General features: G+C 44.3%; 1 protein-coding gene across 1 annotated transcript in view; it reads right to left on the reverse strand.

Annotated features, from left to right (window-relative positions):
- The window catches only part of LOC122814170 (kinesin-like protein KIF2C), a 1,072,320-nt gene that overhangs the window by 919,971 nt on the left and 124,788 nt on the right, over positions 1-27,561 (reverse strand). Inside the window, exon 2 of the mRNA XM_044086781.1 lies at positions 27,078-27,175. Within this exon, the coding sequence (XP_043942716.1) occupies positions 27,078-27,146 (69 nt within the window). The 5' untranslated portion in view covers positions 27,147-27,175. The remainder of the gene's footprint in view (positions 1-27,077; positions 27,176-27,561) is intronic.

Here is a 27,561-nt window from a genome sequence, read left to right on the forward strand (position 1 = left end):
ATAGAACTTTGGGCAGCAGAGGAAGAGGTGGAAAGGCATAAACTGTCATTGTTGTCCAAATGAAAGAGAGAGCGTCCACTCTCCAGGCCTGTGGATAAGTCCTTGAGCAGAATTTTGTCAATTGGTGATTTTTGTGGGAGGCAAAGAGATCTGTGTCTGGATTTAGAAACCCTGCTACTGATCCTGAAACTATTTCACATGGTCCAACAGGAGTTAAGGCCTCTACAGCAAAAACCCTACCCCTCCGACAGAGATTCAAGGCTGGACAGATGGGGTAAAAGATTTATACATCTGCAACCTTGGCAATTAGGGCCTTAAACTATCAATTTTATATGCTTAAGTACCAACATGTTATGGGATTGCTGAAACAGAAAATGTTGATTTCAAAATGTGCAGAAAATAAGGAATTGCAGGAATTACTGCATGCAGCTGAACAAGCTGGAAAGCATACTTAGCAATGTGGTTTTGATTTTTTTCGAGGCCTCCTGCAGGTCCGCAGTTACTGGATCTGTGATTAGGGGACATGCCTGGTTAAAGGAACACAATTTGCCTTACGTTAAAGCTAAATTGCTAGATGTACCTTTACAGCATGATTCTCTGTTTGGCATTAACGCAGAAGAGGTTTTAAAAAAATGGAAGACAAAGTTAAGTCTATGCAAACTGTTAAAGATTTCTTACAAGTGCAGCCACCTAGATTCAGTAGACACTGGCCTATAAAAAACTGGTCCTTTCCTATATCAGACAGAGCTCAAAGGGGCAAATCCAGACACCTTAAGGGTTCCAGGTACCAGGCACAAGACTCATACAGGTCAAAGCAATGGGGAGCATCCACCTCCAAATCTGGAGGAGATAAAGTACAAACTTACAGAAAGCAATCCCAATTACTTCCCTCTGCCTACACGAAGCACTTATCTGTTGGCAGCACCCATACGGGGAAAATTAGTACTTTTTGCACAAAATTGGCAATTAATAACCCAGGACAAGTGGGTACTGAACATCGTATCACAGGGATACAGATTCCATTTCCACACACTGCCAATAACAAATGGTTGGCCAGACCTGCCAAAAAACCTATGGGCAGAGGCACAGAAACAGGTTACCTCCCTCATGGATATGGGGGCCATTCAGACAGTACCAGAACAGGAAAAAGGACAAGGTTTTACTCAAGACTGTTCTTGGTACCCAGAAAGAGCCTGGCAGCCAATACTGGATTTATCGACTTTGAACACATACCTGGACATTACAAAATTCAAAATGCTCACCTTGCAACAGCTTCTGCCCATGCTGGGCAAGAATGATTGGCTGGTGACTTTAGACTTGAGAGGCATACCTGCATGTCCCGATAAGACAGTCGTGCAGAAGGTACCTCAGATTAAAGGCTGGCTTAATGCATTACCAATTCTCTGCACTGCCCTTTGGCTTATCTACTGCACCCAGGGTATTTACAAAGTGCCTGGCACCAGTAATTGCATTTTGCAGACAAAGCAGTGTTCAAATATATCCTTACTTGGATGACTGTCTCATTCAAGCAGAGAACAAAGACTGTTCGACATCTGGCGTTTGTGAAAAGGCTTCTAGCATGCCTAGGGTACAAAATAAACAAAAAGAAATCACAACTGGTACCCTCTCAAAAGATAACATTCCTGGGTGCAAGCTTGCATACAACTGCCCAGATGGTTTACCTCACGCCAAAGGCAACCGACTACTTGCTTCAAACTGATGGCAACAAAAACCCAGTTTTCTGCAAGACAAATTCTGCAGGCTCTGGGCTCCATGGCATCCTGCATCCTACTAATTCCATATGCAAAACTGCATATGAGGAAAAGTACAGTTTTGTACCTACCATAAATGTAGATGTTAGAGTGCTAATACAGCTGCAGTCATAACAGATGGGTTGTCCTGCCGTCAGGCGGGTCCTCAGGTCGGCTGAATTCCAAAGTCTAGGTCCGGAGTCTGTTGTCGTCGCTTCTTCCCTGATGTCAGTGCGCCAGGGGTATAAAAGAACCAGCCAACGCCATTTTCTTCAGTTTTTCTTGCCCCAGATGTCAGGTGCCCCCAGAAGGAAGGCAATACATAAATGTGTAATAAAGCAATGCAATATAATCAAAATACAGTAGTTGCAAGCAAATACACCATAAGAGAGTACCCCAATCAGGTTGTATGAGGAGGTGTTAGCCAATAGGCCTGTCCCAAGAGGGGAAGGAGGGAGGGAAACCTGGACTGCAGCTGTATTAGCACTCTAACATCTACATTTATGGTAGGTACAAAACTGTACTATGTTCATCGTGCATACAGCTGCAGTCATAACAGATGGGTTGAATCCCAAAGCTAAGAAAGGGGTGGAAGGCACTAGGTGGAACTAGGAGCCAGGAATGCCCTGCAAGACTGCAGTGGCAAAGCCTGCTCTAGTTTTGGAGTATAATGGTAGGTGGTAGTGCTTGGAGAAGGTATGCACAGAACTCCAAGTGGCTGCTTCAAAATATCTTTGGTAGGAACTCCTCTGAGGAAAGCTGCAGAGGTAGCTAGGCCCTTGTGGAGTGAGATCGGATGCCTGCAGGTACAGTTTTACCATGAAGAGTGTAACAAAAGCGTATGCAGTGGGCTATCCATTTTGAGATTGTATGTTTGGAAATTGGCTTCCCTTGAGCTCCTATAGCACAGGACACAAAGCTGTTCTGATTTTCTGAAAGGCTTTGTTCTGTCCAAATAATAACGCAGCTGTCTGTGGATGTCCAAGGAATGTAGTAGTCTCTCCCCTTTTTGAGGATTAGGATAAACGGTAGGTAAGTGAATAGCCTGATTCAAAGCTACCCTGGATACCACCTTTGGCATAAAGGATGGGTTGGTTCGTAAGGAAACTCTGTCCTGATGGAAGATGATAAAAGGCTGCACAGCCATGAGGGCTTGTAGTTCCGATACCCTCTGGAGGTGATAGCCAGAAGGAAAGCTGTTTTCCAGGACAAATATTGCAAATCTGTTGAGACAGCTGGCTCAAAAGGAGGCAAGGTCAGCTTTTCTAGAATTAAACTGAGATCCCAAGCAGGTATTGGTTGTTTCCTTGGGGGTTTTATATTCTTAGCCCCTCTGAGGAACTGTCTTAAGAGGGGGGTGAGAGAATAAAGGTGGATCATTGCTGTATTCTGCAGAAATGGCTGAGGCATGGATTTTGATGGAGGAGAAAGAAAGCCCAATGCTTATCAGCTCAGCTAGATACTGTAATATTTGAGGTAAATTCAGTTTTCCAGGATTCTGGCCCTTTTTCTCATTCCAGGTACAAAATAGTTTCCATTTTGCGGAGTAAGCTTTTCTAGTTGACGGCCTTCTGGCCTTCAAAATGACATCCTGCACCTCCTTGGAGAGTAGGGTCTGTTGTGATGTTAAGGAATCTTCCATGCGGCCAGATTGAGTGTTTTCAGCTGACTGTGAATAGTTTTGAAGCTGTGCTGAGTCAGAAGAGGAGGCATTAGAGGTAGAGTCCATGGAGGGGAATGAGTCAGGCTCCTCAGGAGTGGGTACCAGTGCTGTCTTGGCCAGTCTGGAGCAATGAGAATCACCTTTGGTCTGTCTGATCTGGTTTTTAATAGAACTTTGGGCAGCAGAGGAAGAGGTGGAAAGGCATAAACTGTCATTGTTGTCCAACTGAAAGAGAGAGCGTCCACTCTCCAGGCCTGTGGATAAGTCCTTGAGCAGAATTTTGTCAATTGGTGATTTTTGTGGGAGGCAAAGAGATCTGTGTCTGGGCCTTCCCCATGCTTGAATTATCTCTGTAAAAACTTGAGGATGCAACTTCCATTCGTGTGGACCTGTCATATTTCTGCTTAGGTTGTCTGCCAGCGTGTTTTCCTTGCCTGGCAAGTACTGTGCTTGAAGTTCAATTTGCAATTCCAGAGCCATGTTCCAAAGTGACATGGCCAGCCTGCATAGGGGGTATGAATGAGTTCCTCCCTGTTTGTTTATGTACCACATTACTGTGGTGTTGTCTGTCCTTATCAATAGTTGACCTGGATGCAGAAGGTCTTTGAAAGCTATAAAAGCATTTATTACTGCTAGCATTTCCTTTTGATTGATGTGAAGGTGCTTTTCTTTTTGGGACCATTTGCCCTGAATGCACCGATCTGTCATGTGCGCCCCCCCCAGGCGTATTCCGAAGCCTCTGTTGTGATGACTTGATTTGCTTGAGGCTTGCAGAATGGGAGACCTGTGTTAGTTTGGCATGCTTGAGCCCACCACAGAAATTCCTTTTGGAGACATGGAATTAGTGGTATTATTGTTTCCAAACTGTGGCTGTGTTGAGACCATAGGTTTTTCAGGTACCATTGAAGTTTCCTCATATGCAGCTTTGCACATGGGATTAGTAGTATGCAAGATGCCATGAATCCCACAGCCTGCAGGATTTTCCTTGCAGTCAGCCTGGTGAAATTTGCTAGTGTTCTGAAGTATTGAGTTAGTTGCCCCTGCTTCTCTGGCGTGAGGTAGGCCATCTGGGTGTTTGTGTCCAAGTTGGCACCCAGGAAAATTATTTTCTGAGAGGGTATAAGCCTTGATTTATTTTTGTTGACTGTGTATCCCAGGGAATTCAACAACATTATTACAAAAGCCAGATGTTTCATAAGTATGTGCTTGCTGTCCGCTTGGATCAGGCAGTCCAAATATGGGTATATTTGTATCCCTTGAAGTCTGCAGTAGGCAATTACTGATGCCAGGCATTTCGTGAATACTCTGGGCGCAGTAGATAAGCCAAAGGGCAATGCAGAGAATTGATAATGGATTGAACCTGCAAGAAATCTGAGGTATCTTCTGCAATTTTGTCTGATTGGGACACGCAGGTATGCCTCCTTGAGGTCCAATGTTACCAGCCAAGACTCCTTGCCCAGCATGGGAAGAAGCTGCTGTAATGTGAGCATCTTGAATTTTGGTACGAGTAGAAATGTGTTTAGGATGGATAGGTCCAAAATAGGTCTCCAATCTTTTCCCTTCCTTGGTACCAGGAATAGTCTGGAATAAAAACCTTGACCTTGTTCGCGAATAGGTACCTCTTGAATAGCTTTCATGTCCATGAGATCTGAAGTTTGTCTTTGTGCCTCTGCCCTTTGTGTGGCAGGTTTGGCATGCCTCTCATTTTTGGAAGGGTGTGAAAATGGAATCTGTAGCCTCTGTTTATAATGTCCAGGATCCATTTGTCTTTTGTGACAATGCCAATTTTTTGAAAATGTCAGTTTTCCGCCTAAGGGTGCTGCCATTTGAGCCTTGCTTGGCATGCAAAGGGGAAAGTCATTGGGCTTGCTTTCTGAATGGCTGCGAACTATCCTCACCACCTCTGTGTAGGAGCTTGCCATTGTCTGCCTCTAAACGATCCTTGAGAATGCCCTCTGCCCCTCGGGCACCTCTACCTCTTTGGGGTCTGTCCGTGGCTGGAAAGGACCAATTTTTGGAAGGCCAATTTCTACTGAAACGGGGAGGTTGTACCTGTAGAAAATCTTTCACTGTTTGCATTGATTTAGCCTTTTCCTCCATTTTCTTTAATGCCTCCTCAGCTTTAACACCAAATAATACATCCTTTTGTAGAGGGGCATCTAGTAACTTAGCTTTGACATGATCTGGTAAGGTTTGCTCCTTGAGCCAGGCATGTCTACGTATGACTGATCCTGTAACAGCAGCTCTACATGAGGCCTCTAGGGCATCAAAACCACATTGCAAGGTATGTTTACCCACTTGTTCTGCACTATGCGTCAAATCCTGCAACTCCTTCAAGTCTGGTTGCTCAGGTTGTGACATTTTACTTCTCACCTTTCTAAAGATCTGGAATCTCTCTCGGAAGGTAATGGGTTTTTAGCAGTGGAGGCCTCAATTCCCTTGGGGCCCTGTGAGATAGTTTCTGGGTCAGCTGCATGGCTTTTGTATAAAAATTGGTGTGAGTCAGGAACTCTGTAGTACCCGTCAGGCTTGACTGGGGCTGGAGGTAAAGAATCCAGGTTAAGGCAGGCCTCAGAGTACACATCATCTAATATGTCTAAGACAGGAGGCATAGCCAGAGGCCTGTGCCGAGGTAGCAAGAGAAAATCCCTAAGCCTTTTCTTGGAATCAGAGTACTCTTGGCCTTCCCAGTGGACGTGTTCCCTTAAGGTATGCAAGGTTTCCCCAAATGAGTAATCCGGGAGAGAATGGACTCCTCAGCATCAGAATCTTCAGAAGGGGAGTAAGAATGTTCCTGTTCAGAGTGCTCTGAAATAATGGAGGCCTGGTTCAGAGGAGGGGGATTCTTCCTCCACTCTGGGCCTTTTTTCCAGGGGGGGGTTGAGAACCCCTGATAAAAGAGTAATCAAATCCTCAGCCATTTTAAGCATCTGTTTTTTAGGCATGGGGCCTGGAGAAGGGCCCTGTGGAGCTTCTCTTAGAATGCATGGCTGCTTTAGACTTAGTGAAAGCCTTGACAGAAAAAGAAGAGGAAGGCCTGAAGACACCTTCAGAGGAGGCAGACCTGTCTACGTTTTGAGATTCACCACCAAGAGTGGCTTCGGTATCTGTAGTCAGGTTGTGGGCAGAGGAGCCTGCGACCTCGGGCATAGAAGACACTGCCAATGAAGTGGCGTCGGTAGGCAGGGGCTGCGTAGGCGCCTCGCTGAGAACCGGACCACTTGTAGTCTGCTTTGGCGTGGTGTCGGTAAAGGCCGCGGACCTCGTGTGTCGGTCCTTATCTTTGCGTTTTTTAGACAAAACTTGAGTCGGAGTATCCGACGACATAATATAGTTAAATTTTTTGCCAAAATGGTGCTGGGCGAACTCCGCCCGACGCTTAATGGTGCGTTTATTGAATGAAGCACAAAAGCGACAGACCGAGACGTCGTGGTCTGGGCCTAAGCAAGGAATGCAGAGGGAATGAAAATCCTTATGCGGTATTTGCTTCCCACAAGAAATACAATTATTAACTTTGTCTGACATTGGGCTGAGGCAAGAAAAGTTTCCCCAACGGGGTACTTGGCTTTCAAGAAGACTTCAGTTGCAAAATTTTTCGTAATTTCAGGAGCTGGCTGACCGGCACTTGCGAACTGCTTCTGCTTCGGGCACCGCGCGGCAAGAAAGATGGAAGAAAATGGCGTCGGCTGGTTCTTTTATACCCCTGGCGCATTGACATCAGGGAAGAAGCGACTACAACAGACGCCAGACCTAGACTTTGGAATTCGGCCAACCGAGGACCCGCCTGACAGCAGGACAACCCATCTGTTATGACTGCAGCTGCATGCACGATGAACATCTGCAATAGTACCTAAAATGTTTATGGACTCAACATTCACACAGTCTGGAAACAATGATTCCTCTCATCCCCTGCCTGCAACAGGAGTTTCTATGGTGGGCAAATGCCTGTCAACAAAACATGGGACGGCCCTTCACTCTACCCCCTGCCAGCCAAACCTTAACAGATGCATCAGATTATGCTTGGGGGGCCCCACATGGCAGGAAGATGCATTCAGGGCATATGGGCACCAAATCAAATGCATCTGCATATCAACCAGAAAGAGATGCTAGCTGTTCAAAATGCCCTAACAGCCTTCAAGGACTTACTTCATCCAGGACAACTACTGATAGAGACACCACAGTCATGTGGTATATAAACAAGCAAGGGGGCACACACTCGTACCCTCTTTGCAGATTAGCCATGGCACTGTGGGACACAGCTTTGACCTACCAAATAAATCTTCAAGCTCAATTCCTGCCAGGAAAACAGAACACACTGGCAGACAATTTAAGTGGAAACCGTATGGATCCTCACGAGTGGAAACTAAATCCACAAGTATTCAGCATAACAGAAATGGGGGAGGCCAGACATAGATCTATTTGCCTCTCCTCAAAATTATCAAGTGAAAAGATTCTGCACAAGGACTTATCGCAGACAAGCATGGAAAGTGGACGCCCTATCCTTCAGTTGGAAAAACCTGTCAGTTTATGCCTTCCCTCCTCCGCCTCTTCTACCCAAGGTCCTCCTAAAAGTCAGGCAAGAGAAGCCAAAGATATTAATTGCCCCAGACTAGCCCCGCCAATATTGGTACTCAATCCTAAGGAACTTGTCTCAATACCCAGCTTGGACCTTGCCTCAGACCACAACTACTGTCCCAGCAAAACAATCGGATCCTGCACAATCAACTATAGACTCTGAACCAGGCAGCATGGCTAATCATGTAATCATACGAACAACACCTCTCAGTAAAGCTGTGATGGATGTCATTTTGGAAGCCAGAAGGCCTAGTACTAGAAAATCTTATGCTGACAAATGGAAGAGATTATGTGCTTGGAATCAAGCACAAGGAACTGATGCAGCAGAAGCACATATTCCACAGATATTACAATACTTAAATGAGATGCTTGAGAAAGGCCTATCTTTCTCAATCAAAATCCATGCCTCTGCCATCTCGGCTCATTACAATACAGAGCCACCAATCTTCTCTTATCCTTTACTAAAGCAGTATCTTAGGAGCCAAAAACCTAAGGCCTCCTAGTAGGATCACTATTACCTGCATGGGACCTCAATTATGTGTTGGAAAAGCTCACCCTGCCTCCATTTGAACCAGCCACTACCGCTGACAAAGTTCTCATCATGGAAGACGGCTCTGCTACTAGCAATTACTTCAGCAAGAAGAGTTTCAGAGCTACAGGCCCTCATGGCTGTAGAGCAATTTATCATTTTACCCAGACATGGTGTCTGAGGACAAATCCTACTTATGCCCAAGGTGGTTTACAGTGTGGCTCTTAACCAAACAATTCATCTGCCAACTTTTTATCCAAATCCACAAAACAAAGGGGAGAGAATTCTGCATTCCTTGGGCGTACACAGACAGCTAAGATTCTACTTCAGCAGGACAAAAGCTCTAAGAAAAACTGAGCAATTACTAGTGTCATATGCTGTAGGATCAGAAGGAAAGGCCATCTCAAAGAAGACAACTTCAAAGTGGATAAGCCACTGCATCCGTTTCTATTTACACAATGGTAAACCTGTGCCCAAGGGCATTAGGTCTCACTCCACCTGAACTGCAGCTACTTCAGCAGCCTCTCTCAGAGGAGTACTAACCAAAGATATACTAGATGCTGCTACTTGGAGTTCTGTTCACACCTTTACCATTTGCCTCTCTACTCTAAGTCCAGGGCAGGCTTTGCCAATGCAGTGCTGCAGGGCCTTATAGCCGCACCTCATGCGGTTTAGCTCCAGCCTCCCAACCACAGCCTTGGGATTCTACCCAAATGTAATGACTGCAACAGTGAAACACAAAGAACGTAGTACAGTTGTGTACACTTACCATAAATGTATAAGTTAGAGTGTATTCACTGTTGCAGTCCAGGTTACCCTCCCGCCATCCCCCTGTCATTCTATAAGTTATCTTTCCTTCTCTATCTTCTACAACCTATGTGGTTTATTTGCTTGTAGATGAAGGTAAAGTTTATATTGATGCATGCTGCCTTTTTGGGGGCACCGACATCGGGGGCAAGAAAAGCTAAAGAAAATGGTGTCAGCTGCATGTTTTATACCCCTGACGACCCGACGTCATGGAAGAGGAGACAGCAACCGACCTTGGGACCCAAGACTTTGGAATTCAGGCTGACTGAGGGCAACCTGCCAGCAGATTACCCAAATGTAAATGACTGCAACAGTGAATACACTGCAACATCTACATTTATGGTAAGTGTACACAACTGTACTTTCTACGGACCCTCTCTACCTCTGAGGCGGTGCCTGCTGTCAAACCCCCTTTCCCAGCTGGAGGAAGGATTCCCGAAGAGCATCCTGGAAGGAAGACAGATCTGTGGAACCACAATTTTACTACCCCTCTTATTTTTCGAAAAGGATAGTCGGGGTGCACAGAACTAACTCGTAGTGAGCAGGAAGGAAAGACCGTCTGCAGTCGGGATCAAGTTTCTTTGACGGAAGGCTCAAAGTTGACCCATTGAAAGGGGCATTGGTGAATGATGGCTTAAGGGTTACGCAAACCTGTGAAGCCAGGTGTGATGCCTGATAGTAATGCCTGTGCCCACCACTAGAGAGGTGGACTCCACTGCATTGGAGCTCAACCTCATCGCAGCATTAGCCAGGGAGGTTAGAGTGGACAGCTTTGGAGAGATCAATTTGAGACTCTCCAGAGGCAGCAACTCAGAAAAGGAAGTGAGAGCTCTGATACAAAGTCCTTTTACACCCAGGTAAAATGAGTCATGTGGTTGGTTGCTCTCAGTCCAAACGTAGCAGAGGCAAACAGGAGCTTCCGAAAACAGTCAATTGCCCGAGACTCCCTGTTCTGGGGACAGACAACTGAACTCTGTTCAGCAAGCTCCTTTTTCGTAGCTGGAGCCACCACAATAGCATCAATGGGGTCGCCCCTGCTCCAAAAAGCCTTGCCCTTGGGGGCACTTTGCTTTCTTGAGAAATGTTTCCACTGTCAGGCTCCTTCCACTCCTTGTCAGACGAGATCAGCAGGGGGAGACACTCCGGTAGAAGATGGGCCCGTCCCAAAAGCCTTCAAAAACGGATTCCTCTGAAGATGAGGCAGGGAAAGACCAGTCTGCCAAGTATCACTTAGGATGTTCCCAAAAGACACCTCCTCAGAAGGAAGTCTGAGGGACCAAACTCCTTTGTGATGACTACCACAACTGTATCGACAGCAAGACCCTTATTCCAGTGTGGCCAGTCCTTGGGAGGAGTAAAAACTGTTAGCATTCTTTGGAAAGGGATCCACTGTGTCAGGTTCCTTCCACACCTTCTGAGACACTAGGTCATTAAGCAAATCCTAATGGGAAATCACCAAGGGTGTGGCTGACCCACAAAGGCTTTCAAAAATGCATACGCCTTCAGAGGGGCTTCGGTGGTCCAGCTCCTGTTCTGGCCAAGAAGCTCCAACAGATCGCATAAGAAAGGCATCACTGTGCAGTGAATTAGGACACCCCTCTCCTTCCTAAAGATCACTATTCTTGGTGAAGGACTCCTCAGGGGAGTTGAGGTGGTTCCGCCTGCACCACCTCTTTTGCAGAGGTCTCCAACTCCAGCAAAACCAGAGATTAAAGTGAACAGGCAGGAAAGCCCAGCAAGGAGCTGGATTGGAGGCCAAATAGTATGGACTTGTTCAGGAGCAGGCTGACAAGCTGCAGGCACAGAAAAGAAAGGGGGATGGGACGAAGGAGGAATACCAATCCATCTCCTGAGCAGAGAAAGTACAGTTGTGTACACTTACCATAAATGTAGATGTTAGAGAGTGTATTCACTGTTGCAGTCATTACATTTGGGTAACCTGCTGGCAGGTTGCAGTCAGTCGGCCTGAATAACAAAGTCTTGGGTCCTCCATCAGTTGCAGTCTCCTCTTCCATGACATCAGGTTGTCAGGGGTATAAAACATGCAGCTGATACCATTTTATTCAGTTTTTCTTGCCCCAGATGTCAGGTGCCCCCCAAATGGGGAGCAAAAAAATATATAAAAAAACTGTAAATATATAAATGCACTTTTAGAAACAAACTTTACCGTCAACTAAAAGCAAATACACCACAAAGGCTTTTGAGTATAGTGAAGGAAAGAAAAAGTATAGAATGGGGGATGGCAGGTGGGTAAAACCCGGATTGCAACAGTGAATACACTAACATCTACATTTATGGTAAGTGTACACAACTGTACTATGTTCTTCGTGTTTCACTGTTGCAGTCACTACATTTGGGCAGAATCCCAAAGCTATGGATGGAAGGATGGAACTAAAAAGCATTAGGAGCAGCTATAAGGCCCTGTAGAACTGCAGTGGCAAAGCCTGCCCTGGATTTAGAGGACAGGTAAATGATAATGCTTTGTGAAGGTATGAATAGAGCTCCAAGTAGCAGCTTCTAGAATGTCTTTGGCTGGGACCCCTCTCAGAAAAGCTGCTGAAGTAGAGGCAGCCTGGTGGAATGTGATCTGATCCCCCTGGGCACAGGTTTACCATGGTGCAAATAGGAGAAACAAATGCAAAGGCTTATCCATTTAGAAATGGTTTGCTTTGATATAGCCTTCCCCTCTGATCCTGCAGCAAATGCTACCAGTAGTTGATCAGACTTTCTTAGAGATTTGGTCCTGTTTAAGTAGAATCTTAGTTGTCTAAGTCCAATAAATGGAGAATCCGCTCTCCCTTGTTCTGCGGATTTGGGTAAAATGTTGGCAGGTAAATGGTCTGGTTAAGAGCCACAGTAGATACCACCTTAGGCATAAAAGATTGGTCCTGAGGACCACCCTGTCCGGGTAAAATATGATGAAAGGCGCCACTGCCATGAGTCTGTAGTTCTGAAACCCTTCTTGCTGAAGTGACTGCCAAAAGAAAAGCTATTTGCCAAGATAGAAATTTTATATCCACAGTAGCTGCTGGTTCAAAAGGAGGCAGGGTGAGTTTTTCCCGCACAAAATTGAGGTCCCATGCAGGAGTTGGTGCTCTCCTGGGAGACCTTAAATTTTTGGCCCCTCTAAGATACTGTTTAAGCAGTGGATGAGAAAAGAGTGGAGGCTCTGTGCTGTAATGAGCTGAGATGGCAGAGGCATGGATTTTTTTTTTTGAAGAAAAAGATAGGCCCTTGTCAAGCATCTCAGTTAAGTATTGTAAAATCTGAGGAATATTGGGCTTTGCTGTGTCTATTCCTTGTGCTTGGTTCCAAGAATAGAATCTCTTGGATTTATCAGCATAAGATTTTCTAGTACCAGGCCTTCTAGCTTCCAAAATGACATCTATCACAGATTTACTGAGAGGTGTGGTTTGAATAGTTGAGTAGCCATGCTGCAAGATTCAGAGTTTGGAGCAGACTGTGCAGTATTTGATAGCTCTGCTGAGGCAGTAGATGTGGTATTTAAAGCACCTTCCTTAGAAGCGGGTACCAGTGCTGGCGAGGCCAGTCTGGAGCAATTAGGATTATTTTTGTTTTTTCCTGTCTGACTTTTAATAAGACCTTGGAGAGTAGAGGCAGAGTGGGAAAGGCATAGACCGATAGGTTTTCCCAGCTGAAGGATAGAGCATCCACTTTCCATGCTTTTTTGTGATGAGTTCTTGTGCAAAATTTGTCCAACTGATAATTTTGGGGAGAGGCAAATAGATCTATGTCTGGGCTCCCTTATTTCTGTGTTAACATGCTGAAGATGTGTGGATCCAGTTTCCATTCGTGCGGGTCCATAAGGTTTCTGCTTAGGTAGTCTGCCAGAGTATTTTGCTTTCTTGGCAGGAATTGAGCTTGAAGATGTATTTGGTAAGTCAAGGCTGTGTTCCACAAGGCCATGGCTAGTCTGCAAAGGGGGTAGGAATGTGTACCCCCCTGCTTATGTACCACCTAACTTTGGTGTTGTCAGTCTTTATCAGTAGTTCTGGATGAAGCAAGTCCTTGAAGAATGTCAGATCATTCTAAACAGCTAGCATTTTTTTCTGGTTGATCTGCAGATGCATTTGGCTTGGGCTCCATTTGCCCTGAATGTATCTCCCTCCCAGGTGGACCCCGCAAGCAGTCTGATGCGTCTATAGTTAGGGTTTGTATGGCAGGGGGTAGAGTAAATGACAGTCCCTTGTTTTGGTGACATGTCTCTGCCCACCAAAGAAACTCCTCGTGTAGGCAGGGAATGAGAAGAACCTTTGTTTCCAGGCTGTGACAATGTTGACTCCATAAACGTTTTAGGTACCACTGAAGTTTCCTCATATGCAGTCTCGCATATGGAATTAATGGAATGCAGGATGCCATGAACCCCAAAGCCTGCAGAATTTGTCTTGCAGATAACTGGGTTTTTGTTGCCATTTGAAGTATGTTGTCAGTTGCCTTTGTCTGGCGTGAGGTAAACCATCTGGGAGTTGTATTCAAGCTTGCACCCAGGAATGTAATTTGAGAGGGTACCAGTTGGGATTTCTTTTCATTTATGGTGTACCCTAGGCATGCTAGAAACAGTTTTACAAATGTCAGATGTTGAAGAGTGTCCTTGTCCTCTGCTTGAATGAGACAATCGTCCAGGTAAGGATACATTTGAATGTTTGTCTGTAGAATGCAATTACTGGTGCCAGGCACTTTGTAAAGACCCTGGGCGCAATAGATAAGCCAAAGGGCAATGCAGAGAATTGGTAATGCAAGAAACCTGCTTTGAAGTGGAGGTATCTTCTGCACGATTCCCTTATTGGGATATGCAGGTATGCCTCTTTTTAACTCTAGAGTTACTAACCAAGCATTCTTGCCTAGCATAGGCAGTAGCTGTTGTAAAGTCACCATTTTGAATTTTGGAATGTTCAGGAACGTGTTCAGAATCGATAAGTCCAGTATTGGACACCATAAATTGTCTTTTCTGGGTACCAGAAAACGTCTTGAATAAAAACCTTGTCCCTTTTCCTTTTCTGGTACCAGTTGAATAGCCCCCATATCCATGAGGGACATGACTTGTTTCTGGGCCTCTGCCCACTGGTTTTGTGGCAGATCCTGCCATCCGTTTGGAATTGGCAAAGTATGGAAATGAAATCTGTACCCCTGGGATACTATGTTTAACACCCACTTGTCCTGGGTAATTAACTGCCAATTTTGAGCATGAAGTGCTATTTTTTCCCCCCAAGGGGGCTGCCAAAAGATAAGTGCTTGGAGATGGCAGAGGAAAGTCATTGAGACTACTTACCGTAGGGTTGTGCTTTGTTTCCTCCAGATTTGGAGGTGGAGACCTGTAAGAACCTTGTGATTGATATCTGGAGCCTTTTGAGTGCCTAGGTTTGCTCTGAGTGGCTCTGTTGGACACAGGAAAGGACCAATTTTTAGTAGGCCAGTACCTACTGAACCTGGGTAGCTGCACTTGCAAGAAATCTTTTAGAGTTGGCATAGATTTAGCTTTGTCTTCCATTTTCTTCAAAACCTCTTCTGCCTTATTACCAGAGTATCATGCTGCAAAGGGACATACAACAATTTAGCTTTAACATGATCAGGCAGATTTTGCTCCTTGAGCCAGGCATGCCTTCTAATCACAGATCCAGTAACGGCAGCCCTACAAAAAGCCTCCAAGGAATTAAAACTACATTGCAAAGTATGCTTTCCAACCTGTTCTGCTGAATGCAATAAATCCTGTAACTATTTTCCACACAATCAGAAATAAACAACTTTTCTGTTTCAGTAAGCCCATAACATTATGAAACTGGCAATTTAAAGCCCTGATCGCCAAGGGTGCAGACGTATAAACCTTCTTACCCCATCTATCCAGCGCCTGGAATCTCTATCAGAAGGGGTAGGATTTTTGGCTGTAGAAGCCTTAACACCTTTGGGACCCTGAGAAATAGTGTCAGGATCAGCAGCAGGATTTTTGAAAAGAAATTTGTGGGAGTCAGGAACCCTGTAATATCTGTCTGGCTTACTAAAAGCAGGAGGCAGGGAATCGGGAGCCATGCTTAATTCAGAGAACACATCTACAATGTCTAATACAGGAGCATTGCCAAAGGCCTATGTTGAGGAAGGAAATCCCTAAGCCTCTTTTTTGATTCAGAGAAGTCCTGACACACTCAGTGAAAATGTTCCCTTTAAGTATGCAAAGTCTCTCCAAAAGAGTAATCTTCAGGAGGAGATGCAGATGGGATGGATTCCTCTGCATTAGAATCCTCAGGGTGGAATAGAAAATTCCTGATCAGAAGAGGAATCAAAAGAAATGGAAACCTGATCTGAAGATTCATAATCAGTGCCTTGCCTAGGCCTCTTAGCAAGGGGGGGGGGGGGGGCTTGGGAACCCCTGATCAAGGTAATTAAATCCTCGGCCATTTTGATAATCTATTTTTAGGCATAGGGGCCTGAGCACGTGGCTCATGAGGTTTTTTTTTTTAGACATAGTTGTTTTTGACCTTGTTTTTGTTGCTGGCATCGGTTTAATATAAAAATGTTAAAGCCTGAAAACACCCTCAGAAGCCGGTGTCTGCTCAGTGGCTCCAGACCCATCCAAGGGAGAGACATCCGCGGGTTCAATATTCAATCTCACGGCATACCGGACTCCAAAATGGGTCTCTGTAGAGGCCTGCGATTCAAAAGTAGCAGGTATCAGGGGCTGCAAAAGCACCTCACCGGGTACCGGTGACTGGCTTAGAGAAGCTTTGTCGGTTTTGGACCTAGACGGTCTCTGTTTTTCCTTGCGTTTTTTGTGAACTCCGGTAGTCAGATTGCTAACAGACATTTCAGGATAGTTAAATCTTGAACCAAAATATTTAGAAGCAAAAATATACAGACGCTTAGTGTGTTGGTTAAATCTAGCACAAAACAGACAGCAAGGCATGTTGTGATCAGGACCTAGGCAAGGAATACAGTACAAATAAAAATCCTTATGAGGTATTTGCTTCCCACAAGTAATGCAATTATTAACTTTTACTGACATCAGTAAGGAGCAAGAAAAAGTTTCCCCAACGGGGTACTTAGCTTTAGTTGAAGACTATGGTTCTGAAACTCCAATACAAAAATTTCAGGAGTCTGTCAACTGGCACTTGCGAACTGCTTCTGCTGCGGGAGGCAAGAAAGACTGAATAAAATGGCATCGGCCGCATGTTTTATATCCCTGACTACCTGATGTCATGGAAGAGGAGATAGCAACTGGCGTAGGACCCAAGACTGTTATTCAGGCCGACAGAGCAATCTGCCAGCAGATTACCCATATGTAATGACTGCAACAGTGAAATACGAAGATAATCATCCTTTCCACGATGGAAGCAGATGGCGGCCAACCTGGACTGAACAGTCCCAGTATCCTAAGAAACCAATAATGTGCCTGAACCTGGGGGACCTACACCTCACCCCAACATCAAATCCAAAGTCAATCTGTGAAGGCCCAATGCTCCAAATGGGAGGGGTGAACCCAAAGCTGGGAACGAATCTTACCCAAAAATGACAGCCTCTGTGCCATGGCTTAGAGATCCACTCAGCTCTGACAAGAGTCGACAAGACCAAGTTGGGAGTGTGCCAACCACAGACAAGCCACTGGATCAGACCCCAAAAGTGGAAAAACAGCTGGGTCAAGGGACATTAAATCCATAGGAGCAGAGGAAGGAAACCATAGTAAGAGCACCAAGGTTCCAGGAAAGTGTACAAAACCTTAAGGGATAAAACCTAACTGCATCGGAATCTGCAAAAAGGACCTCATCATTTGCTCCAAATCTAAAGTTTTGAAACTGCCCACCTGGCCTTAATGACAAATGGTTGAAGCCACTGGTGGGGGCTTGGAGGATCGCTTTGATGACAAAATCTGCCAGTCAGAGCTGAGCCAGAGAGACTTGGAAATGGGTCAGGGAAGACTACTCCAGCAACATCCCCTGTGGAGAGGAAGGAGAAAGTTACCCAATCTGATGGAGCCCTTTTGACCAAAAAGGGTCTTGGCACACTTAGGCTGGAGACAGACCCTTACCTGCGGTCAGCACCCACAATTGGCTTCAAGCCGTTGAATCACATGCCAGTGCCACAGCCACCAAGGCACTCAAATGTCTTGGGACCTTCAGGTCCAGCAAGCCAAATGAGGGGATCCAGGCATGGAGATGAGGACCTCCTAATGGCCCCCTCTAGAAGTATTGGAGTCTGTAGAATGGTGAGATTTGTCAGAACAGTTCTTTGGAGTTGGAGAAAATCTGCAAGGAGACTACCTTTCAATATTAACTTTGTCCTCCCCTCATTAATGGCCCTGGACCCAAACCCTTCACAAATTGAGCAGGGGAACCATGGTGGGCAGCCCCCCAAGCAATACACTCATTTTTGTGCACATCTTGCAAGGGCAGCTTGTGATCACAAGCACTAAATTTCTTGAACCCCCTTATCCATGGATAAACCATAGAAAATACAATACACTAAACAAAAGCTATGGTAACCTACACACTACCACTAGAGAAAAACTACCCTACAAAGAGTCAATGCCGTCAAGCAAAACGCATCAAAACATGGGAAAAGCACACCACTAACTGTACACACACCAAAAAGCTATAAACCCTAAGAGAAACCCCAATATCTAAGCCTAGCTAATCTAACCAATCTTATACTAAATGTATCTAAAGGGTAGGGTAAGAGGTACCAAAAAAGGATATGCTTTTGTGGAGCCTCTGACAAAGTTCCTGACTGGAATGGTGGCAAACTATTATGGGGTATCTGCTGGGAGCAGTGGATTGTGGGTAGGGGAAAAGGGGCCTGGTGAGTTGAAGAAGAGATGATTTGGCCAGCATCAGAGCCAAAAAAACACAGGTTTAAGCCGAATGAAGACATCAGATTGTATGTATTCAAAGCTGTACACATTCCAGAAAGTATAAAAGTTGAAATCCAGAAAAGGAAAGTAGAGCAGCTTTGCTCATTCTCATGGAAGAAAGCATTAGGACTCCTTATAGGAAAGGTCAGAGCCTGTTACTGGGATGTTTCTGGTAGAGAACCTGAGAGTTTAAGACGTGTCAGACTGACTAGACAAAATCATTTGTGATGGCTCACAAAGGAACATACACAGACAACCCCCCTCCCCCCCAAAATAAATCTTTCCTTTGCCTCTGAGACTTCCTTTGGGGACTGGCCTAGCAAGTGTGGAAAGGCAGCATAAGGATTCTCATGAAATGCAACAGACCCTGGTGACTGCCCTTCTAAAGTTATTCCAGTACAGAGAATGCAGGCAAAAAGTACAGTTTTGTACCTACCATAAATGTAGATGTTCGAAGATCCACATTGCTGCATTCCTTACATATGGGTAGTCCGCTGTCCTCAGTCGGCCCGAATACCAAAGTATTAGGCTGACGTCGGTCATGGGCGCTCAAATCTGACATCAGAGCGTCAGGGTATAAAAGCGCATGACCGTCTTTTCTTGCCCCAGATGTCAGAAAGCCCTAAAAAGAAAGGCCACAGCCCAAAAACAGGATACCTCCCAAAAACATGCCCAACAACAACCATCACCCAAACCATATAACCATGCTAAACTATAGAGGGGAAGGAGGAAGAGTAAATTGGACTGCAGCAATGTGGATCTTCGAACATCTACATTTATGGTAGGTACAAAACTGTACTATGTTCTTCATCTCACATTGCTGCAGTCCTTACATATGGGTAGAATCCCGAAGCAGAGGTAAAGGGAGGATGGCAAAATCATAAAGCATTAGGGGCTGCTAAAATGCCCTGTAAGATTGCAGTGGCAAATCCAGCCCTAGACTTAGAATAAAGAGGAAGGTGGTAATGCTTGGAAAAAGTATGTACTGAACTCCAAGTGGCTGCTTCCAAAATATCTTTTGTAGCTACCCCCCTTAGAAAGGCAGTAGAAGTGGCAGTAGCTCTAGTGGAATGAGGTCTGATTCCAGCCGGAACCTCCTTACCATGATGGGAATAACAGAAAGAAATACAAAACCCAATCCATTTAGAAATAGTTTGTTTTGAAACAGGTTTTCCCTGAGAACCCAAAGCAAAAGAAACAAACAACTGCTGAGACTGCCTGAACCCTTGGTTCTGCTCAAATAATAACGCAACTGCCTGTGAATATCCAAAGTATGCAAAATCTTCTCCCTTTATTTTGGGGGTTTGCATAAAAAGTAGGCAAATGAATAGTTTGGTTCAAGGCCACACTAGAAACCACTTTAGGCATAAAGGAAGGATTAGTACGCAAAGATACCCTATCCTTATGAAAAATCAGGAAAGGTTCCACTGCCATAAGGGCCTGTAATTCAGAAACCCTTCTCGCAGAGGTAATGGCCAACAAAAGCAGTCTTCCATGATAAATACTTTAACTCGGCAGTAGCTGCAGGCGCAAAAGGTTGTAGAGTAAGCTTTTCCAACACAAAATTGAGATCCAAGCAGGAGTAGGAGCTCTACGTGGGGGTCTTATGTTCTTTGCCCCTCTAAGAAATTGCTTAAACAAAGGATGGGAAAATAAAGGAGGGTCACAGTCATAGTGAGCAGAAATGGCTGCAGCATGAACCTTTATCGAGGAGAAAGACAAACCCTTGTCCAATAACTCAGTAAGATATTGAAGAGAAACACTTAAATCAGGCTTGGAAACATCAAAGTCCTTCGCTTTGCTCCAAAGAAAAATCTCCTCCATTTATCAGCGTAAACTTTCCTTGTACTAGGCCTTCTGGCCTCCAAAATAACATTCAAAACTTGTTGTGGAAGCTGAGACCCTCCAGGGTCTAAAACAGAATATGCCAGGCTGTGAGATGCAGAGACTGAATCTTGACATTGAGGAAGTGATTGCCCTCCTGAGACAAAAGATGGAATCAAAGGCAGAGGCCATGGAGGCTCCTGTACCAAACTCCTCAGTAGTGGGTACCAGTGCTGTCAAGGCCAATCCGGCTATCAGAATCATGGATGGCTTGTCTATTCTGGCCTTCAGGAGTACCTTGGGAATGAGAGGCAGAGGTGGAAAGGCATAGACATGAAGATTGCTCCAACTGAATGATAGAGCATCCACCTTCCAAGCTGTGGGATGAAACATTTTTGTGCAAAACTTTGGCAACTGGTAATTTAGTGGAGAAGCGAACAGATCTATGTCTGGAGTCCTCCATAACACTGTCAACTTTTGAAACACATGAGGATCCAGTTTCCACTCGTGAGGATCCACAATTTGTCTGCTCAACACATCCGCTAAGGAGTTCTGTGCTCCTGGTAGAAACCTTGCCTGAAGATTGAGGTGTAAACTGAGAGCAGTCTCCCACAAAATCATCGCTTGCCTGCAAAGAGGGTAAGAATGGGTTCCCCCTTGCTTGTTGATGTACCACATGACAGTAGTGTTGTCTGTTTGAATCAACACCTGTCCTGGGTGAAGTAAATCCTTGAAAGCCATCAATGCAAATTGGACTGCTAACATCTCCTTCAAGTTGATATGCAAATGTTGAAGTCTGACAGGCCACGTGTCTTGCACCCATTTTCCATTGAGGTGTGCTCCCCAAGCCTTGTCCGAGGCATCTGTCGTTAGAATCTGACTCGCCTCTGGTCGGGTCACAGAGAGTCCCTTGTTTAGGTGACATTCCTGAGCCCACCACAAAAATTCTTTCTGAATGCAAGGTATTATCTGAATGACAGTGTCTAGATCTTGGCAGTGTTGTGTCCATACATTTTGAGATACCATTGAAGCTTCCTCATATGCAGTTTGGCATTGGGAAGCACCAGAATACAAGATGCCATGAACCCCAAGGCTTGAAGGACTGTCCTTGCAGTCAGCCTGGACTGTAGAGACATTTGATGGAAATAAAGAGAAAGGCTTCTTTGTTTGTCCGGGGTCAAAAGGCCATCTGGGAAGCTGTATTCAGTCTCACACCCAGAAAGCACATGTCCTGAGAGGGTACTAGACTGGACTTTGTTTCGTTCACAGAATACCCTAGGCATCTTAACACTACCATCACATACTGTAGATGATGCAGAAGTTCGTCTTTGTGTTGTGCAATAATCAGGCAATCGTCCAAATAAGGATAAATCTGTATTCCTCTTAACCTGAAAAAGGCTATCACTGGAGCCAGAACCTTTGTGAACACTCTGGGCAGTAGATAAGCCAAAGGGCAATGCAGAGAACTGATAATGTAAATTTCCAGCCAAACGCAGGTACCTCCTGCAACTGGGCCTGATAGGAACATGAAGATAAGCCTCTTTGAGATCCAGAGTTACCATCCAGTGATCTTTTCCCAACAGAGGTAAAAGCTGTTGTAACGTTAGCATTTTGAACTTTGGAATGTCCAGATAAGTGTTGAGGATAGATAAATCCAAAATTGGTCTCCACGTGTTCCCTTTCTTTGGTACTAGAAACAGGCGAGAATAAAATCCTAGTCCCACTTCTGACAGAGGAACTGGCTGTATAGCTCCCATTTGAAGAAGTAAAGAAATCTGCTTGTGAGCCTCTATCCTTTGCCGAGGAGGAACGTCTGGCATGCCTTTGAAAGGAGGCAATGTATGGAAATAGAACTTGTAGCCTCGGTTTATAATGTCCAATACCCATTTGTCTTGGGTGACTAAAAGCCAGTTTTGCTTGAAGAGTGCCAACTTTCCTCCCAAAGGAGCTGCCAGGGAAGAAGAATCTGGCAGCTGAAAATGCAGGTCATTGGGCCTGTTTACGAAAGGACTGGCCCCTGCCCTCACCTGCAGATTGTGCAGGTGAACTCCAAGTTCTAGGCCTGAATGTACTGTGAGCTCTACCCCTGCCACGTCTAGATCTACCCCTAGACTGAGAATCAGAAGAAGGGTACGTCCACCCCTTAGTAGGCCAATTTCTACTAAACTTTGGAGGTTGCACCTGCAAAAAATCTTTAACAGTCTGCATGGACTTAGCCTTGTCTTCCATTTTCTTCAGAACCGACTCCACAGGGGGACCAAACAAAACTTCAGACTGTAAAGGGGCATCCAGAATTCTGGTCTTAACATGCTCGGACAAATTCTGATCCTTAAGCCAGGCGTGCCTACGAAGAACTGAACCAGTGGCAGCCACCCTAGAAGAGGCCTGTACAGCATCAAAACCACACTGCAAAGAATGCTTACCCACCTGTTCAGAGACATGGACTAAATCCTGCAATTCTTTACACTCTATGCCCTCTGCCAAAGCATCCACTTTAGATTTTAGCTGAGAAAGGAGGAAATTCTGATATTTCAACATATGAAACTGGCAATTTAAAGCCCTCATTGCTAAAGTAGAAGAGGTATACACCTTCTTACCCCATCTATCCAAAGCTCTAGCTTCCTTATCTAGAGGAACCGGATTCTTTACAACAGAAGCTCTAACACCCTTAGGCCCCTGACTAATAGTTTCTGGGTCCGCCCTAGGACTCCTATACAGATATTTATGAGCCTCAGGCACCCTGTAATACCTGTCTGGTTTAACTGGCGCAGGAGGCAAAGAATCTGGATTAAGGGAAGCCTCCGAGAAAACATCTTGAACAACATCCAAAACAGGAGGTATAGCCAAGGGTCTATGCTGTGGTAAAAACAAGAATTCCCTAAGCCTCTTCCGTGAATCAGAGAAATCCTGTCCTTCCCACTTAAAATGCTCCCTCATGGAATGCAGAGTTTCTGAAAAAGAAAAATCCTCTGGAGGAGAAGCAGAAGGAGTGGAATCCTCTGCATCAGAATCCGAATAAGGGGGAAAATCTTGAATATCTTCAGCAGAAGAGTCTGAGTCCTCTGAGGCCTGATCCAAACTTTCCAACTCTGGCTCCAGCCTGGGCCTCTTATCAGGAGGGGGCATAGAACCTCTAATTAAAGTAATCAAATCTTCTGCCATTTTAAGCATGTGCTTTTTAGGCACAGACCCTGAAGTACCTGGAGGAACACCAGAGGAAGGCAAAACAGACCTGCCCTTAGAAGAAGCCTTAGGAATAGTAGCAGAAGGCCTAACCACCTTAGGCATAGAAGGGAGAACAGTAACCTGAGAGGCCCCTTCAGCTTGACCTGACTCCTGTGAGGCCACATCCTGCAAAATCAAAGATTCCCCCTGAGACTCAACAGAAACTTCAGCCGGATCCACCTGCTCCACTGTTGTTTCTGCAGGACCGGAGTCCGAAACGGACGAATCAACCTGTCTAGGTTTCAAGGATTTGTCTTTGCGCTTCTTAGTGGAAGTGGGCGTCGGAGGATCCGACAGCATATTATAATTACACCGCTTACCAAAGACTAACCTAGCACAATCTAACCTTCTTTTTATAGTGCGCTTATTAAACCTAGCACAAAACAGACACCCGACTACGTCGTGGTCCGGTCCCAAACAAGGAATGCAAAGAGTGATAATCCCTATGCGGTATCCGTTTCCCACAAGAAATACAATTATTCACTTTTTCTGACATCCGGAATTAACTGAGGCAAGAAAAAAACAAAAATATTCCCCAACGGGGTACTTAGCCCAACTTGGTTTCGGTCTGAAAATCAGAATACGAAAATTTCAGAACGCCGAACGGCACTTGCAACGCTGCTTCTGCATCGGACCATGCGGCAAAAAAGACTGAGGATATGACGTCGGTCATGCGCTTTTATACCCTGACGCTCTGATGTCAGATTTGAGCGCCCATGACCGACGTCAGCCTAATACTTCGGTATTCGGGCCGACCGAGGACAGCGGACTACCCATATGTAAGGACTGCAGCAATGTGAGATGAAGAACATCACTCAATACCACTTAGCCCATCTTAAGCAAAATATTGAGAAACTGAGCTCCTCCACAACAAAGTCTCAGCCAAACCATCCTACTCAAACATGCCTGAGCATTCACCTCATGCAACACCACCTGGACAATTAAAATTGAAGCACAATACATGCAAACCCATTCTGAAAACCAGAGCATCAGCCACTTGGTCCTCTGCCTCCTGCTCTTGAAAAAGGAAACTATGGCCACTCACGCCAGCCATGGTACTAGTATGGCCACTCAAGCCATGGTACAAGTAACTGGACTGTCCAAACAGCAGAAAAGAACTGGTGGGCTCCTTGGCTATGCACATCTCCTTAAAGGAAAGTGGCATCACAGCACATACTGGCACCAAGAGCAGGTGTCCTCAAACATGAGCAAGAAAAAAGCTGAAATGGTATGGAAGGCAGAAGGACTCCTTTGTAGGGCTACCCAAAAGGGCCCTTGATATTCAATTATACAACTCAAGGCACTGAAGGATGGTCACTAGGCAATAGGTTCTCTTAACGGAATTGTATATAGTTCAGAATTTGTTGACAGGATTAGAATTAAATCCATCCACAGCTCAGCTGCTTCAGTGCCAACTGCATGTACTCTACAAACCTAAAATGACCAATTTCAATATACCTAAACACTTTAGGAAGAGCACTAGTCCAAACATTAAGGCTTCTGAAATTTATTGTCGTGGGAGTTTAGTCAGCCCACTACAGAATTCATCTACCTTAGTCCATAGAAAGATGCAAAATTAATTCCTTTTCCCATACACCATATTTCCCATCAGAATGTTTCGACAATAATTTAATGAAATATGCACCACTCAGTTTCAGTGAGACAAATTACTGGACTAATTAGATCAGCAAAATTCAAAATGAATGTTCGTCTTATTTATATTTTGCTAACCAAAATGGTCCAACTGACCTAAAAGGAGCCCCTTTTCATAGAGGGCTCATAGGGAAATCTCCAAAGCACAGCTCTTCAAAGCAGGATGGTAAAAGTCACAGATTTTTTTTAATGAATTAAGATCAAATATTGACAAGCTTCAACATTCCAGCAGGCTTCTTCCAATGTATTGCTAAGAAGGGAAAAAAACTTCAGAGTAGTGCTAGTCACAATTTTTAGCCAATTTCTTCAGGGGCAAAATGACCAACAGTAAAACAATATCCTCTTAAAACCTGCTTGCACTGACTTCAGACTGTCTGGAGAGATTTTGAGTGCCAGACTTTTACCATTCTTGCATCACACAACTTCATTAAGTCATGCAATGTGTCCAATGTTTTATTAAAACTTTACTAAACTGCAGAAACTGGATTACAGATTAGAAATTCAGAAGACAGACTAGAGGCATTTCCTTTAGATCAAACTGTAAAATGGATTCCCTACGGCAGAAATCATGTCCACCACTTTTATAGAAAGTACAGTGGTGTAAACCTCGTCTCTAGATGACCGTCACTGTTGAAGTGACACCCCGACCACATGTGCAATATAATTTGTCTTTATGTAGAGTCAAAAAAGTACTGTGCATTTTAACTGGCTATATTACTGTGGTTATGGTCAGAGGGACTGGACTGCACTTGCATACGCTATCTGCAGCAAGTTCTCTCTCAACAGAAAAGGTTAGTCAAGTGTATAGTTACACAGGGGAAAGCTGACAAACCAGTGCAGCACTGTGACGAAACAGAAAGATATCCAAGGAGCCATGAGGCTCCACATGCATTTACTGGGTGACATGGCACTTCCAAACAAGGGACAAATGTGGGAACTAGAAATCAGTTAAGTAAAAGCACACACTCAGGAAGGAAATACCACTAAGCCACTGCAGAGAATCCAACAAGATGACAATTTATACATTTAAAACAGATGGGAAATGTTTAGACAAAACAGAAAAGTATCTGCAGTACAAAATGCAATCAAGAAATCTATTTCTGAGGAATAACTGAAGATGGCTCCTTAATGCTTCACTCAGTACTTGTTCTGGTTCTGATGGAGCTCCACAACATAACTGGCATTATCCTTGCACAATAGACTAACAGCTAGAAACCTTAAAGCATGACTGAATTTTATTTATAAAGCTCAAATGTTAAAGCTACAAGAGTCCTCCAAAAAGCAAGCTCCAAAGGACACTCCCCTGGCTTTACTACAACTTTTTCTTCAGCTGGCATCATCCAATGACATAACCAGGATATTTATGGCAAAGATACTAGAATAAAGCATAATTTGAAAAAAAAACAATTAGCAGATCACTGCCCAGATATAGCTAGACTCCATGAAATATACACCCTCAAGACAAAGCATTAATTTACTCTGAAAAATATACTTGGGCCTTTTGTAAAATACTCAGAGTAACAATCTCAGATAAGCAGTGCAGCCATAGAATATTGGCTTGGGGGAACACGCAGAGGAAAAATCTGAGAAGGCATTAGTTACAAAGGGAATCTGACAAGTTTAACACTTTTGGGATTAACAGCTCAGCTGAAAAACCTTCAAAACCTGAGAACACATTTATAAGCGTTTCAGATCACAAAATGTATTTCCAGTATGTGGCTTTTTTGCACTTTTGTCAAAAGCAGAAGAGGGAGGAGAAAGAATAAAATGGCATAGCCATAAAGTTATTTACATACACCCTTTACACCTAAAGTCCTACTGAAATTCTTTCTGTTCTCAGTTCATTAATGCTCCTCTCAGATGAATGTCAAGTAGCATATAAGGTTATGTATCCCCCTTGACAGTAACACTTTGTTTACAAACTCCATAATGTATTTATTATTGCTTACTGATTTAAGAATTGCAAATACATTGCAGTGTTCACTATGCATAATTTTCTTTAACAGGTAGAATACCAGTGGACAGAATTGCTTGAAAAGGGGTACCGCACTATCCCACCACTAATTTAACTTATCCAACTTTCTTTGGGCTCGTATGGGAAAAAGATTTTTATCTTAGTCCTAAATATACTGCTTTGGAAGACAATTGAAACTGTGCATTAAAAATCAGATACAACTTATCTGTGCACCTTACCTGAGCACGTTTCACTCTTGTTTCTGTGTTCTGGGCTTTTTCTTCTCTTCTGTTTTTCATTTTTTCCATTTCTTTTACTACAGTGGACTTTCTACAAGCTAAAATGAGAATTAAAGAAAATGTTTTTAATTTCCAGTTAAACGGAAATGAAGACAAATACTGGTATGGTACAATAAACTCAAACACTTGCTCTTTTATGGGCTGTATTTACTTCACCTGCTGATTAAACTGCACCTTAGGTCAACCAATGCCACTCTCCTAATTATAACTGAAATTCTCTACTTTGTAATGTACTCCAAGTGTACCACACTGTAAAAGAATACTGCTAATGAAATGTCACTACCCGAAAAAATCTCCCCCTCAGTTTTTGTTAGATACTTACTCAAAAAAAAAAAACCTGAAACAGCTCCATCATAACCCCTTTTCTCCTCTATTTCTCACATATAAACCTGATTCAACAGCTTTATCCTACAGGCTATAAAAG

Source organism: Protopterus annectens, chromosome 10.part0 (assembly GCF_019279795.1).
Source record: "Protopterus annectens isolate FY-2018-M chromosome 10.part0, PAN1.0, whole genome shotgun sequence".
Classification (NCBI taxonomy): domain Eukaryota; kingdom Metazoa; phylum Chordata; order Ceratodontiformes; family Protopteridae; genus Protopterus; species Protopterus annectens.